A 15,513-nucleotide genomic window follows, 5' to 3' on the forward strand; every position below is an offset into this window, starting at 1 on the left:
ATCTCGATGTGGGAAGAACGACGTCAACAATCTCGACAGGACTGGCCTCGTCAGACGAGTCTGACCGCTTACGTTTCGATCCAGCAGCAACAAGACTGGATTTTCCTTCATCTTTTATTGCAGCGCAACAGGCTTCTAACAAATCTATTGGCGATTTACCAAGCTAAAAATACAAAAGATTAAATAAAAGTCCATGTAAATAGGATATTTCATCTTCTATGCTTTTACTTTTATCTTTTACCTGAGTGCAATCATTTTCGGACATTTCCTCGGTCTTCTTTGCTATCTGTAAAACGCTCTTATCTGAAAATCATAGAAGGCGGATAAAATCAAATGACGGGAGGGCGCTAGCGACTTTGGGTATCAAACTGCCTGGGGGGAGTGCGATTTTTCTTCAAAATCAAACCTAATCAATCAGCGATCACCAACAACTTAACCAATCAATCAACAACTTAGCTTTTTGGGCTCTTCTTGAACATAAGCACTGTATAAGGAATTTTAATCTTTTATCTTGAGTTCAGTAAGAGTCAATTCAATTTACTCTTCATGGGAAAATATCGCTCGAAGAATCGAACATTCTTCCTGAGAACAGATATTTCTAAAAAAACCTAAAATATTAATACGAAAGAAAGGATCGAAAATTGTCAAAATAACCGAATAGACGAAAAGATACATGACGGAGATGTTCGACGGGTGAATGATCAAGCAAGAAATTGATGAAAAGCTGTCTGGATGAGCTCAAGGGAGTAATCAGTAGTCAATTTGAGCAAGTGAACTTGCCGACAGCACCTCGTCGATGACTTAAGTGGAGGATAAAATGATTGATCGGCTGGGGATAAGTGAACATGATCCACGTCTTCGAAACTGTCGACAAAGCTTTCTTGAGTTACGACCTGATGACCTTAGTGGCATTTTGAAAATCTAGCTGTCGCATTCGCCTCTTCCAGTCTGCGTCTCGCAATTAACAGTTGCTTCCAGATCTATAGCTCCTAAAAGTAAACTAAAGAAACGGTATTCGAGAGCTTCATCAACTTTCAACCTTTGAAAACAATCAATCATATAGCAAAAGAGAGTCGCTATGGACGATTCGGCGATTCTTCGAAAATAGCTCTTTCGAGTACTTTATGACGCTTGAATTGACAGGCGTCCAATCGCCTCCAGAAGGTTTAAACGCGCTGATATATTCGCTTTGGGCCATCAGTCTCAAGTGAAGAATTCCGAATAGTGATAGATTGATACCACTGTTTGTTATTTCGTTGACAAATGGGGACTGCTCCAGTCCGCAACTGCCAGATACGCTGTCATCGAAGGGACACCGCTCAAGCACCGGAATCAAAGTCGTCACATTTGACAGCTTGTGAGGAATTTAAACCCGTCAAGTTGAACACCGAGGCAACTCTCCGCAATCAAGGATAACAAGCAACTTTGATAGTGAAGTACTTTTTTATAAATACAGTTTTTGATACAGTACCAATAGTACTCAATTTTTGCTACTTTCTCTAGAAAGTAAATTGTTTATTTTGCGCAGAAAAAATAGAATTCCACGAGATCAGCAACGAATAGAGCGAGAAGTCTCTTTTTGTACCATTTTTCGGGATCCTCTATTAGATCTGCAACGGGAATCGTAGAAGGGTCGTCTATCAAAACACACATTTTATCGATGGAGCGGAAATTGACCGCGATAAGTTGCAACTTCCGCAATACGAGAATGCTGATTTATAATGACTGCTTCGACGGGCTTCAAGCACGGCGAGTTTGTCCGAGTGGTTAAGGAGTCTGACTCGAAATCAGATGGGCTCTGCCCGCACAGGTTCGAATCCTGTAGCTCGCGCGTCTTTTGCCGGCGTTAATTTTATTATTTCTCGATAAATTACAATTAATCATCAATAAATGCAACGAAATAAACACTTCTTCGACAAGGATTTCTTTGAATTAATACGTGAAAGATTGAAAATAATTTTTTTAAGAAGAAAAACTTTTAAAAATCGCTAAAAGTATGAAAAATGTCATTTTGATTTATGCGTTTCTAGAACATGTTGTTGAAGAAGGGGATGAGTGACTGTAGTTGGATTTTTGGATTCAGTTCGAAAAGCGCTTTCATCAGCAGCTTCGAAAAATGGCTAGAGCGGCAACCAAGGCAGCCAACGGCGCCAGAAAGACAAAATCCGAGGGCACCAACAAGATCACCAAGCGAACCAAGTTCGCCAAAGGTACGTTCGCTCGAGGGACTGAAGCCGGTTCTAGCTGAATTTGATTTCAGATGCGGTGCCCCTCGAGAAGAAGATTTCCAAAACTTTGGGCATCTCGATCTCAACGGCAAAAGAGGCAATTGCCAACAAGAACGAGAAGCGAGTACTTCGCGGCGAGTGGCCAGCAGAGGAGCTTTTCTTCAAAGTAAAGCCAAAGTAATCGAACTCGGTAAGACTTATCGCGAATTTAGACCTTCCCAGAGGACTCGGCTTACGAATACCTGTACACGATTCTGACAGAGCGCGGATGGAAATTCGCCGGGGAACCTTACAAAGGAGACGATATGAACGCGCTCGAGAAAGTCATCAAGAAAGCACAGCCAAAGTAAGCAACTACCGACCGTTTAGTGTTTTTCTACCGAACGAATAATTAAGGCGTTGTCTCTGGCTCGTCGATGAGCAGGAAGCTCAGATTCTTTCGAAAATTCCAGCCGACAATATCCCGGGAGGACGACACAAGATTGGATGCATTCTTGGCGCAGAATCAGCTAATTACAAGGTTAAACTAACGTTTTTCTTTCCGAACTGACTGAAAATTTAGACGAACATCACCAAGAGACTCAATGACAAGCCGTACTACCCTAAGAGCTACTACCTTCCAGCCGAAAAGGACAGATTCGAAGCCAGTATCGCGAAGGAGGAGCAGCCCTTGTGGATCTACAAGGTATTTTCGAAACAAACAAAATAGGTTCTAGAGATGTTTCTTCAGCCGAAAAACGATTATGGCGGATCGGGATGTCTTGTGTACAATATTCACGATAAGGAATTCAGACGCAAGATGGCAAAGATGATCCAGTCAAGACGGCATTTCATTCTTCAGCGGTAAGTAGCAATTTTAAAAGCAAGTAGCTGCAAGGGTATTAGTAATTACTGTATCTAACGGTTAGAATTTCAGATACATCGAGAACCCCCTTCTTTTGGGCGACTACAAGTTTCACCTCCGAGTCTTTCTTGTAATAACATCCATGCAGCCTCTGTGCGGGTACATGCACACGGGAGGTCAAGTGCTCTTTTCTACCCACAAATACCGCAGAGACGAAGACTCGCTTGGAGAAAACTTTGACAAGCATGCTCATCTCACCAACTGGTCAATTCATCACTTGTCCGACAACTTCTCTGCCCTTCTTGAAGACAAACCGGTAAGTCGGAAATCTTTTTTTATTGCATAAGTTATAGCATAACTGCGATTTTTGCAGCAATCTTAACTTTTCTTACAGGTTGTCGGAATCGGCTGCGAGTGGCGATGGCGAAAATTCATCTCTTACATGAAAAGTCGATTCTCTGATTTCAAGCCAGAACAAATTACATCTCAACTTGTCAGGATTTCCCGTGACGTCATGAACGCCATTGCTGCTCACGACAACGTTAAGCGAAACATGAAGAAAATGGTGCATGGACGTCATTTCGAAGTCTTCGGCCTCGACGTGATGATTGACGATAAACTCAAATGCTGGCTGCTCGAATCGAACAACTCGCCTGGACTTAACAGATCCCCTGAAAAGGTAAGACCATCTCTGATGCATTTAAATGATTTATGCTCTATAGAGTTTAACATACTCTTCTAGGTCCGAGTTCCCGGAAGCAAAAAGACAAGATTGAATCCAGGTGCTCGTGGCGCTACTAAGGACACGCACTTCATCCTTCACGACTTGTTTACCCTACTTAACATCGACAACTTCAACAAGAAAGGATCGAAGAAAAACTGGATCAAGCTCTGAGCCCGAAAAACCGGAAACTTCTACTTTGTACTTCAGCCGTTCTAGCCTCATCAACCATTTTATGTATATTCTCCTGTATCTACCGACATTCCTATACTCTACATTCCAAAAACACGCTTTTATATAATATAAGTTTGGTTTTATTTTTCGCAAGTTTCTATTGAATTGCAGTAGAGGGTGATTTACTTTCTATATCGCAGAAAGGCGTTGTACTTGGAGAGATGAGAGACGTTAGAGTGGTTGAGTTTTCGTGGAGGGAGTTCAGTTGAGATTTCTTCTGAAAGTATAGTGAAGAAATCGCCAGATGCGCTGATTACCTTTTTCGAGTCTCTCTCGTTTGTTGAGGAAGAGTGTGTCGCAATGAGTAGAATCGCAAGTGTGGCTCAATTCGCAAAGTTCTTTGAAATGCTTCTGATGTTTCTAAAAATTAACATGAACGGTTAGCCAAGACTCAACTGGATAAAATCTACTAGAGTTACTTACGACATTCGACTTCCAGGCGGGAACGTAAATATCAGGGACAAGGTTCAAGTCCTGAGAAAACTTGAAAGACTCCTTTTGCTGATTTTCTTATTATGGTTTGTTTTTTGTTAAGATTATTTTATTTAATCGATTAAGAAAGAGAACTTTCATCAAAACCCATTCCGTTACTCATCTCCTCTTTGCTGCTTGCTTCGTCGATGCTCCTTCTCGACTGATTCGTTTTTCAGATTTTCTCAGAGAAAACAGTGATGTTCTCGAAAAAAACGTGAAAAAAATAAACTTATTTTGTTGAGCGTTTCTAGGGAAGTAGACAGTCTTACGTTACGTAATGATTAGTTACGGAAGAATAGCCCGATAAAGGCTCACGAAAATTTACTCGATAATTTGAATACTGTTCGAAAGTCTTTTGAATTCATAAATTATTTCGAGTTAAGATGTGTTCCCTTATTTGGAAAAAGCAACAATGTTTTTCAAATTTAGAAACATCTTCGGGCAGGTGCTTCTACGAGTCGTTTCAAATGGATAGTTTTCACAAATTTTCAATCCAAAGTCAATTTAGAGAAATAAAATCTAAGTCAGCAGGTCCAGGAACGTCAAAGAATTTACGGAATTTTCTTTTTTTTTAATAAATACTAGTTTTTTAAATGAAAATGTTTCTATATTTCGTATGAGTTGAATGATATTCCAAACGTTTAGAAAAGCTTACCTCTGGGATTTTGAAGGCAGGATGACAGATCTAAATCTCCCAAGGTAAGTGCTTTTTTTCTTGAAGTAATGAATTATTTCTCTAAGATTCCAGCCGAAGAAAAAGAAGAAGAAGATATGTGGATATTTCGGAAGTGCTATGATGTTTGTCGTAAAAAGCATCACTGTGGTCGTGCTTATGATTGTACTTCTAAGAGCGCGGTTTTAGAAACATATTTTTTTAAATAAAACAGCTTGTTCTGAACCTAAAAAGTCTTTACGATCGATTCGTTGGTGCACCACGGCTCTACAAAGTTATTGGCATTGTGAACGGTATGCTTGCAGCGAAAATCCAAGTCAAAAGATTTTCAGATAACCCAGATGCACCTCATTTCGATGGAGAGCCGGAACATTCAATGGAGGTCGTCGACATCGTCGACAAATTGGAGAAGATCTATCCTCAAGAGTTTGGACCACAAGAAAATCCTCCAAAATGAAAGATCTTCCCTGTCTTGGCAAATAAAATTTGTTTCAATAGAATATGCAAAAGCGATAGTTTCAAAAAGTGTTGATAATTATATTTGATGACTATTTTGAAAAGCAAAGTAGAATGTTTTGACGAAGAGAAGAAGATTACGCAGCGCATAAAGGTACCTGAATATAATTTTCATCGAACATGGCTTAGAGCCTGAATTGAACGGTAGAATAATACGCTCATCGGAATTATTTTTTATAAATAATTCCTATAAGAGTCTTTTTTCTAAACTGTTTCATTTCAAAATGGTATTTCCGTTTCGGTCTAGGGACTATTTATGAGGAAGTACATCTGCTCTCGTCAAAGTTGAAATCGCGAAGGAAAATCATTTCTCTATTACCAAATTGACCAGCTGGTAAGATCAAAAAAACAATAAAAGGGTGTTCCGGGCAGCTGAAGGGAATATAAACCACTCTTTATGAATTGTAATACAGTTCGGAAGATTCTCCGTATTCTTCCGAAAAAACAAGAATGAATGAGTTCTGGAAATTTTCTAGATAACTACATTTCGCATTATTTACATCGAAATAGCAGTCACTTGAATTAGGAGAACTGGCGACGTGGAGATATGTCGGAGATCCTGATTAACTGGGTCAACAACGATGTGAGAGTTAAAGAGGAAGTGCACCTAGAGAATGTCGGTCAAAGATTCAGGTATTTTCTACAGACTTTTTACTGAGTAAAATTTACTCAAACACATTCAAGCTCGGGATACTTGTTCGGGTGCATTATGAAATACTACGACGTGTCCGACTACAAGACTCCTCCAATAAGAAAGACCAAATCACTTGATGTTTCTCAGCGAAACTACGCTGCTCTCCAGGAATGGGACATCAAATTGTTTAAGTATCTTTACTAAAAAATAAGAAATCTTTATGAGTCTCGCTCAAGCCGCTTTTTCAAAAACTTGGTCTGAGTTTATCTCCTCCAGTTGTTCGTAAACTTATGGCCGGTGATCACGAGATGACTATGGACACTCTTCGACAACTCTTCGTGGCGCTTCATCACAGAAAAACTCGGCCAGACTCAGCCAGATCAAGCCTTCCGTAAGCCGAGAACTGAACGCGTATTCTTATATAGATCTAGGGGATCGCCAAGGCCAGGATCAAAGCTGAGCACTGACAGTGGGGTGAAGAGCGATGAGCTCCGAAGAACCGTAACAGCGCTTGCTCACCGACTCGGTCATGAAAGACAACAGCCTTCCAGCAACAACCGTGAGCAGGATATGTGGACAGTCATTCATCGCGGGCCGTCTCAAAGATGCTTAGACTCGTTTCTTTTTGGTGGAATACATCATTCTCTTGCTAAGGTTAGTCCGATTCTCTGAGTTTCCTTCACAACAACTTTAAAGATTGAAGACAATTTGACAAAGCCAGCGATCTTCAAAACTGAATCGACAGAAACTTTCGAAGACTTAAATCAATTCGACGAAAAAATTGATAACCCAGGAGACCAGGACCAGATTTTCTTCACAAGTGAAGTCACACGCCCTGAACTAATGCATCAAAGACGAGTTCGTCGACAACGTGTAGAAGTTTACAGGTTCGTAACTTTTTTTTACAAATTTTAAGAAAGAAAATTAAGGCAGAAACGCCGAAGAAAAGTTTTTGTAAACGAAATCCGGCGAATCAACAATGAGCAAGACTACCGTCGAGACACGAACCTTGGAGTGAGTCTCTGCCGTGATACGAACTACGAGGCGTTCTTTGCTGCACATCTTCGGGAAACGCGAAACGAAAAAGCTGTTATGGCAAACAATCGATACAGCTTGGATAAGCAAGTCGAGGACGAGCGAAATGATAAAATTGCAATGATGAATGACGTTGATGATGAGCGCAAAGCATTCGAAGGTAGGCTCATCCTAAATTCAACGATTTTTCTCCAATAAATTCAGCTTTGGTTGACAGACGGCATCATGAATACGCTTTCAAACTTCAGCGGAAACTCCTTGCAGAAAGAAATCAGGTCAAGTACGAAAAGCATTTGAAGTTCTGCAGCGAGGGGCTGGAAGGAATCATCGATTTTGCAATGCGTGTTGCTGAATACAGGTAGAAATATTCTGTTATTTTATATGATTCTGCATCATCGTCTTTTTTAGAAAGCTAACAAATAACAATGTTACTCAAAAAATGAAGGAAGAATGGAGAATTCTCTTTCAAAAGAGTTTGGATTTAAAAGAAGATAAGGCAGAAGAAACGCAGAAATTGCTTGTCGAGAGAGATTTAGTGGAATTCAACTCGATGGTTGGAGAGTGGGAATATTCTGGAGAAACACTAAGTCCAGGTTTGATATATAAGTTATACAAAAGTATTATTATATGATAACTGAAAGTATGCGCCCAATAGTGTCATATTTTGCCGCTAAAGCTTCCGTATTTTTTTCACCAAAAAGGCGCGATGCCTAATTAATTGTACAATATGCGTTCACGGGTTAAATACAGTTGACATTTTTTAATAGATTTGATGCTTTCAAGAAGAATGCTTGCAACCCTCGACTCAGTTCTTGTCCCACCTGAGCCGTCAATTGTATCAATAAAGCCGAACAAATGCCCTGTTAGAATGGCCGTTGTTGGAAAAAAATTTGCTGGAAAGGCAAGGGATAATCAAAATCCAAAGTCAATAAAGCTACTTTAATAATAACATTTTGGATCCTTTCAGAGTTTTATTAGTCGTCGAGTTACAGATGCCACTGATCTTGTGCTTATCAACGTTTTGCACCTTATTGCCGAGGCGCGTGAAGCTGCTGATGACAATGAAATGATGACTACAACTATTCTTGTGCCGGCACCGACTCCGGAACCAGAACCAACTCCAGAGCCTCCTGCTGAACCGCCTAGAGAACCGACGCCAGAAGAAAATGCAGAAATTGCGCCGAAATCTCAGACAAGTTTAGCTTCATCTCGACAATCATTGAAGCAAAGGAATCGTTATTTTCTAAGAGCTACAGTTAATATCGAAGTCTAAGTACAGGTTATTCTTAGCGGAATGTTAACAACGGTGTGAAAGTAAGAGTTCATTGGCTCCATCACGCACATCAGTGACAAAGCGATCATCAGTGAGCGTTGCGAGCTCAAGGAAATCGTCAGTTGCAAGCTTAAAAAGATCATCAATAGCAGCTGGTCGTGAGTCTGTTCGAGGGCCAAGACCTTCTATTAGGAAAGTGTTTCTTTCAAAGTATAATCTAATATGCAAAAGAACTGTATGAAAAAAGACACAATTTAAAGACAATCAGTCAAACAAGCTCCTCGTCAGTCGGTTTTACCTCGCTCATCAGTCGCTGGACCGCGACAATCAATTAAAAAAGAGTCGGAGGCGAGCATAAGGTCATCGAGATCTTCCCGCATATCAACTACGAAATCGTCTCAGGATTTGAAGCGTTCTTCAACTGCTATCGTCGAACCAGAAGAGCCTGAAAAGACTCCTACTCCAGAATTGCCACCAACACCGAAACCTCCGACTCCTCAATTTGTCACAGAAGAATTTGAAGTGCCAACAAATCGAAACGTCATCGGCAAGCAAATAAATGAGTTACTTGATGAGGGCTTCGAAATTCCAGAAGCCATCATTGTAGATCTCATCGCTGACAAAATAGAGCGTCTTAGTACAGGATCCCACTGGATGATTGATGGATACCCTGAGAATACGAAGCAAGTAAAACTCATGGTGGATCGAGGAATCGACATCAACGCGCTCGTTCTTGTCGAAGCTTCAGATGACACGTGCATTCAACGTTATGAAAACCAAAATGCTCAAGACTGTGTCGTGCAAAAAGAACTAATGCGCCATCACGAGCACTGGGGAAAAGTTGAAAAATTCTATGCTCCAAATGTTTATCAAGTTGCGTGCGAAGACCTTGAAGCAGCGTGTGACGAAGTTGAAGCTATCTATTACAAGTTTGCTCCAACAGAAAGCCCACTTCCAACGCCATCAGTCTCTCTCCAGTCCATGACAATTCAAGATGGGCCATTGTCGATTCAGCCAACACCAACTCCGTCTGATTTGCCTTCTGAGGTAATTGTATCAGAAAAGAAATCTGGAGAAACTCTCCCTCGAACACCCCAGACAACCACACCGACGAATCCAACTCCTGAAACCATGGTATCCGAAAAATCGAGTATCCGAACTCTACCAATGGATGACTCAACCAACGAATGCAGAGTTATTGATTTTATCGAAGATCGACCATTGTAAGAACTCAATTTTAGAAAAGTGATAAGTTCGTAATTTTAGTGAGAAGAAAATTTCAACTGAGGTATTCCAAACTCTGCGAAATATCTGGGAAAAGGGAGAAAGTGTTGCTCAAAATCGAGCCAAGATCATTCTTGGGAATATTCGAAATGAACGCGAGACCTCCATCCAGTATCTTGCTGCAGTTGTTTGCCGATTCAACAACTTTATTAACAGGTAAAGTTCATATTAATATGAAACCGGTATTATTTCGATTTTCAGACCGGACCCGCGTCAGGAATTCCTTTTGGAATGGCAGCTTGATTACAATTCGACAAATTACGAGTTGAGATCTGATGACGAAGCAAAATGTGAGCTTCATCAAAAATGGGCTGATTTGTGGGTTAGAATTGAAGAAGTTACCGTCGAAAGAAAAGAAGAAAACACAAAAATGCGAATTCAACTTCTTCACAATAACTTCCTTAAAGAGAAAATTGAGGCCGTGGGCAAGCACTTCTTCCATGTAAAGATATTTTAGTAAAAAAGATTAACTTTATTTAGCTTTGTCGAGTGGAAGCCATTCGACTTGGTTCCCAATGCTTGACTCTTCGACGCTATTATGCATACCAAGCATGTGCAGAAGACGTAGCCAAAGATGATACTGAGTGGAAGGGAAAACCTTATTCTAGCTTAGTGATTGATGCGGATGTTGACAACAGTGATCCAGTCGTGAATAAAGAATTCGTGATGAAGAAAGCCGAAGACCTTTGCAAGGAGATTTTCAAGGAAATCGACGACCGACGCGACTATGAGTTTGAAATGGCAAAGAAAATCGTCAGCGAGGCAAAAGCAGATCAGCAGGGAGCTGGTGCAGCTGCTGGAGGCAAGGGAAAAGACAAAAAAGGCGCACCAAAGAAAGACAAGACACCGGAACCCATCGATCCTGCTTTGGAAGAAGAAATTAAACGAAAAGATGTCTGCCGTAGAGAATGCCTTGAAGGTAATTCTTGAAATAGATTATTAATTTTGAAATCAATTCTAGCCATTCGCCTGCAACACATGGCGGCCCGTCGCCGAGTTGAAAATATTCGAAGTAACCTTCTGAATTTTATTGACGAGATTACAACACGTTATGTCGATACGTACTCACACCTTAACGAGATCCTCAAGCTACACAGTGAGGACACAGTGGTTGTCATGGACACGATTCAAGAAGTCGTCCATGCAGGAATCGAAAGCGCAGAACCAATCGAGCCCACGTTGAACATCGTCACTCCACTACGATTTGACTTCGAAAACGTTCAGCCAATCTGTCCCCCGGAACCCCTGGAAGAAGCAATTGACGATCTGCACCCTGTTCTCCAAATGAAGGAAGACTTCGAATGTCTGGGCCCCGACAGCGTCAGAACTCAAGATCTCCGCGAAATCGCTAACAATTATTATCTTGGTGAAGAAATTATCGAAAAGAGCGATCGGCAATGGAGGAAAATCCTCTTTGGATGCATTGAATACACTGAAGAATTCCTTGAAACCCTTCGAAGCGCAGAAAATCAAGTGGTGTCATTCATGGAATGGATAGAACTCACGGAAGGTTGTTCGCCTATTTCTGAGCTAGGCTGGGAACTCTCCGAACAAGGAGAACTCGATCTGGACAAGGTCATTTCTTTACTGGAACTGGTTGAGCCACTTAGAATGCATATATCTCCACAGGTAAAAAGGCCTATTTCAAATGATCTCCTTATTTTCATAGCCTCCATCCCAGCGGACTGAAGAAGAGCGCACGATTTACGAAGATGACTCCGAAAATGATGCAGATGATGAAGAAGATTTATCGGACGTTGAAAAAATGGGATCAAACACTTCGTTACGAGAAAGCCTGTACGATCTTCAGTCAGCCTCTCAATTGAATAACAAGGAAAGATATAAACTCAAAAGAAAAAATTTAAAAATTTAATGAATACATTTTTATATCCTTCATAGATTTCAAAAGCTTCCACAATCAATGACTCAAGCTCAGTCAACGAAGAAGAGTAATCTCTGAAAAATTAAATATTTATTTTTGTCTTTTTTTTTTGTATGATAATAAAGAATTTCTATTAACCAAACGAATATACAGTTTTCTTTTATTGTTCACCAAAACATAAGTCTTTTACACACATTTGAGCTTTAACATAGTTCATAAAACACTTTTCAATATTTTAAAAAGCTAGTGATTTCGAACTTTTCCTAGTACTGATGGAGCTGGTCGATCTAACAGACGCACCCAGTGGATCCTTTGACATGATCATTTTCGAGCCAATAACAAACGCTTTTATTAAGTTCTCTACTATCGCCGATCGACTCAATCAGACTGACGCCATTATCGATGGTGATCAGAACTCTTTCTTGGTCGAGCATATCAGGCTCAAGGCCGTAACGCGCCCGTATATTCGAGCGCAGTTGAGCTCGATCAGTTTGCTTCGCCAGTCGTCCCAGCTGATTAGACCTCTCTTGTATCGCCCTTATTTCTTCGTCGCGTGACTATATGTTTGAGAGGGTCTTGTCAGTTTTAAAATGAAAGTAGCGTTACCATTTGGGAACTTGAGGAAGTAGAACTTATCTGGCTTTCGGTACGTGCAGTGGATGAGAATATCGACGATTCGATCTCGTCGACATCGTCCTCCCCATCTTCTCCGCCAGTCAATGGTTCAAAATGCTGCCGTTGATTTCGATTTTTAATTCTTGCTTTCACCTAAACTTTTTGCATTTGCAATCTCAATCTATTCATTATCTCGTTTTATTTAGTCTGATTCCGAATCGGAAGAACTAATAATGATTCTTCAGCAAAGAAAAACATACTTCAAACGCAGCGTCGTGTGTTTTCTCTATTGCACATTTTCCAATATCTCTAAATCTTTTCTTGTCGAACTTGGCGAATATTGCGCTGAAGCTTGAGCAATGCACGAGGTTTCCAAGCTTTCTGTCGGAAACCATATCTCTCTTTTTTCTATCTCTCTAATCACAAGTTTTTTTTTTCTCAATCTTAAAAAATCCAAACACCTTACTTCCGCAAATTGTCCGACAAAGATGGCTAGAATGCTCTCCAGCGCCTCGGCGATTATCGCTAAAAGACCACATTATATACACATTGAGATGGGGCCCCTGTGTTGACATTATCAATCTTAATTCTAGATACCGGTTTTACTCATGACCAGTAAAAGACTAGCTCTTCCGTAGTTTTAGAGTACCATATTACCGTTTGTATATTGGGTAACGGTGACTTCTGGAAAGAAGGCAAATTTCGGGAAAAAATTATCAACGATAATTTTACTTTTAGTGTCAAACAATAAAACTAATTAGATTCTGAGACAAGTGACTAAATTAGTAATTAGAACATACGAGTAAGAAAGATTCCGTGTTTTCTTAAAATGAATAACTATTCGGATGATTTTAAGCGATTTCGTGGCGGTTTTGATGCGGCGTGGCTTTAGTATGACAACACGTACGTTACGCAAAATGGAATGAAGCCACAACACACCCGTGAAATCGTCTTTCTAATTACTGAAAAACAAGAATATTTAGCTTTATACTCAAATCTAATTACTCCTGCATTCATCGTCTCAGAACTGTAACCCTCTCTTCACCGTTTTTTCTGTTTATTAGAGTATTTGCACAGATTACTATTTTTGATTTACAGCGGACTTGAAGTTAAACCATATTGATTGATAGAGAGATTGCGAGTTTATAAAATATACAGCTGGACAAGTGGATTACTGTGGATTTTTTTCGACCAGCCGAGATTTGTAGCACCAGGGATTGTTTGGATCGCCTGACTTTTCGAAGCAACAGTTGAGCTGGTAGATGCACTTGTGTCGATCATGCACTTTCTTCCCTTCACTCAGACAGGCTTGTCGAGAAAGTGGACGTTCAGTGTTGGTATTTTCAAGCTGATACCGGCCTGAGTGTTCGACCCACTTACGGACAAAGAGCTTGGGCCACTTTGGACTGTTGGCACAGACACGTTGGAGCTCTGAAGGCCTTCTGCGTTGAAGATCGTTGTAATTTGAGTTTATAAATGCTCGATCAAGATTTGAAGGTCCTGCGTAGCAATGAGGGCCAGCTAAATTCAATAAGGACGATGCTTAGTGTGATTTTATACCTAGGGTGAGCCCGAAGAGAGGCAGTTTCTTGTTAGAAATAGCAGCTTCTCCGTCAAAGCAGCATCCCATTGCATCGCATTGTTCAACCGTTGCAATACGATTTAGCAATTCTCCATGCTTTGTTGACGGGTTAAAGCAACCTTCTCGCTGATGTGGAGCTCATTCGGACTTAAATTTATCGCTCTAACTAAGCTTATGAAGACCAATTTTTTATATTTAAAGTCCGTTCGTATAATCAAGCACTCATCAAGTTCTCCTTCTGAGGCCTTGTTAGTTTTTGGATCGATTCTTGACTCCGCGCCTCCTCTTCTGTAGCAGAATGCTTCTCCTTCGACTCTCGGGTTTGGATCAAAGCAGCATGTTGGATGCTGAGAAAGACATTCGTACCTATCCATGGCTGGGTCTCCACAAGGTGTTCGATTCGGTGTATTTTTCCAAAATTTGTTCTCAAGGTATCCATCGTCGAAAATGCCATTCGTACCATCTTCGAATTTGTTTCGCTCACTGATGTCAATATCACAGAAGCCTGCTCTTAGAGATCGATAGCAAACCGGAAGAGGTCCATCTGAAAATTATTATTTTTCTCTGATGCAAGAAACCCCAGATTATTGTCTGCATGTCAATATATTAAAAATGATAAAAACCCTTATGGAAGAGATTCAGTTCATTGAAGCAGCAACCGATTGCTTCACACTCTCCAGCTGGATCTTCAAAATTAAGCGCAGCATAATTTTGTGGAAAACATGCGGACATGTTCTCTGGCTCTATTAATTGGCATGTATACGAGTTGGAGTTGAGCTGCGCTCGAATATTGTTCGCGTGCGAGGAGACCCAGAAGTCTAGTTTCTTCACTCGTTCGTCCGATCCAGACAGAAATCCACCGACTTCTGGAATCTCAATATTGGCTGCTCCAGGCATGGCTGTTGGTCCATGCGGCTTCCAGACGAAGTCATCGCGACCGGGAAAGTCATCCACTACATCGTGGATTTTGAAAAGGTTCTCGGTCGAGTCGAAAACGTCATTCCACATTTTATGGTTTTCTGGAGCACCGGCGTAGTCTCCTGGTTCTTTGACCATTCGGCGAAGAACGTCGGGCATCTGAGATTGTGCCCAATTGGAAGCCTCTGTGAGATCGTTCAACGTTGGTAGTTTATCAACACCACCAAAAAGATCGATTATATGTTCTTTCTTTATCATGTGGCGTGCGATTCCGATGCCAACTTTGCCAAGTATATTTTTGTAGCACTTTGGAGTTTTTGTAGTGAGTGCCAATTTTACTCCGCTTTCGTCCAACTCATTGTAGCAGCATCCTTGAGAGATGCATTCTCCGGCAGTGATTGTGTCTTGGTTGACGAGACAGGGCAATCTAAGCGACTCCTCGTGAACCGCGCAGATGAAATTTGACGTCGACACTCCAAATGTCTCTTGGAAACTTGTTGCCTCAATGTCGAGAACATCATTTCCATAAGCCAAAGAAAGAATAAGATCTTCAGAGGAATCAACGTTGGTTCTTAATTTTGAGAAGTATGAAAACTACCA

General features: G+C 40.8%; 5 protein-coding genes, 1 long non-coding RNA gene and 1 other non-coding gene across 8 annotated transcripts; 4 read left to right on the forward strand and 3 right to left on the reverse strand.

Moving 5' to 3' along the window:
- The first annotated feature begins 1,749 nt into the window (after positions 1-1,749).
- On the forward strand, positions 1,750-1,831 carry TRNAS-CGA (transfer RNA serine (anticodon CGA)). Its single transcript has one exon. It is a non-coding gene; the product is annotated as a tRNA-Ser (tRNA).
- Positions 1,832-2,087: 256 nt separating this feature from the next.
- LOC145710538 (putative tubulin polyglutamylase TTLL2) lies at positions 2,088-3,996 on the forward strand. Its single transcript, XM_081788307.1, has 9 exons — positions 2,088-2,210; positions 2,261-2,394; positions 2,441-2,574; positions 2,625-2,748; positions 2,791-2,913; positions 2,959-3,071; positions 3,145-3,388; positions 3,467-3,751; positions 3,815-3,996. The coding sequence occupies exons 1-9, from the start codon at positions 2,117-2,119 to the stop codon at positions 3,965-3,967; spliced, it is 1,404 nt and encodes a 467-aa protein (XP_081644433.1). The 5' UTR covers positions 2,088-2,116; the 3' UTR covers positions 3,968-3,996.
- A 94-nt stretch (positions 3,997-4,090) lies between these two features.
- Positions 4,091-4,715, reverse strand: LOC145710541 (uncharacterized). 2 transcript variants are annotated; one of them, XR_014135050.1, is made up of 4 exons: positions 4,613-4,715; positions 4,451-4,536; positions 4,285-4,387; positions 4,091-4,241 (listed from the first exon to the last, which is right to left on the reverse strand). It is a non-coding gene; the product is annotated as an uncharacterized LOC145710541 (long non-coding RNA). The 2 variants fall into 2 exon arrangements; XR_014135049.1 differs by having other exon boundaries at positions 4,091-4,244; positions 4,613-4,708.
- A 270-nt stretch (positions 4,716-4,985) lies between these two features.
- LOC145709588 (uncharacterized) lies at positions 4,986-5,672 on the forward strand. Its single transcript, XM_081787272.1, has 4 exons — positions 4,986-5,200; positions 5,243-5,347; positions 5,406-5,467; positions 5,507-5,672. The coding sequence occupies exons 1-4, from the start codon at positions 5,127-5,129 to the stop codon at positions 5,629-5,631; spliced, it is 366 nt and encodes a 121-aa protein (XP_081643398.1). The 5' UTR covers positions 4,986-5,126; the 3' UTR covers positions 5,632-5,672.
- A 532-nt stretch (positions 5,673-6,204) lies between these two features.
- Positions 6,205-11,789, forward strand: LOC145709043 (sperm flagellar protein 2-like). Its single transcript, XM_081786728.1, has 17 exons — positions 6,205-6,323; positions 6,375-6,490; positions 6,559-6,715; positions 6,756-6,978; positions 7,021-7,211; positions 7,254-7,519; positions 7,564-7,717; positions 7,768-7,952; positions 8,127-8,260; positions 8,327-8,594; positions 8,679-8,790; positions 8,893-9,855; positions 9,899-10,072; positions 10,118-10,358; positions 10,397-10,835; positions 10,878-11,545; positions 11,586-11,789. Exons 1-17 carry the CDS (start codon positions 6,238-6,240, stop codon positions 11,787-11,789), a joined length of 4,581 nt encoding a protein of 1,526 aa, XP_081642854.1. The 5' UTR covers positions 6,205-6,237.
- A 168-nt stretch (positions 11,790-11,957) lies between these two features.
- On the reverse strand, positions 11,958-12,920 carry LOC145709706 (uncharacterized). Its single transcript, XM_081787408.1, has 4 exons — positions 12,875-12,920; positions 12,674-12,829; positions 12,405-12,566; positions 11,958-12,355 (listed from the first exon to the last, which is right to left on the reverse strand). The coding sequence occupies exons 2-4, from the start codon at positions 12,806-12,808 to the stop codon at positions 12,086-12,088; spliced, it is 567 nt and encodes a 188-aa protein (XP_081643534.1). The 5' UTR covers positions 12,809-12,829; positions 12,875-12,920; the 3' UTR covers positions 11,958-12,085.
- Positions 12,921-13,461: 541 nt separating this feature from the next.
- On the reverse strand, positions 13,462-15,482 carry LOC145707016 (uncharacterized). The gene is made up of 3 exons (XM_081784489.1): positions 14,619-15,482; positions 13,974-14,539; positions 13,462-13,934 (listed from the first exon to the last, which is right to left on the reverse strand). The coding sequence occupies exons 1-2, from the start codon at positions 15,169-15,171 to the stop codon at positions 14,076-14,078; spliced, it is 1,017 nt and encodes a 338-aa protein (XP_081640615.1). The 5' UTR covers positions 15,172-15,482; the 3' UTR covers positions 13,462-13,934; positions 13,974-14,075.
- Between the last annotated feature and the right edge of the window lie 31 nt (positions 15,483-15,513).

The sequence above is a fragment of the Oikopleura dioica genome, chromosome XSR (assembly GCF_907165135.1).
Source record: "Oikopleura dioica chromosome XSR, OKI2018_I68_1.0, whole genome shotgun sequence".
In the NCBI taxonomy this organism is placed as follows: Eukaryota; Metazoa; Chordata; class Appendicularia; order Copelata; family Oikopleuridae; genus Oikopleura; species Oikopleura dioica.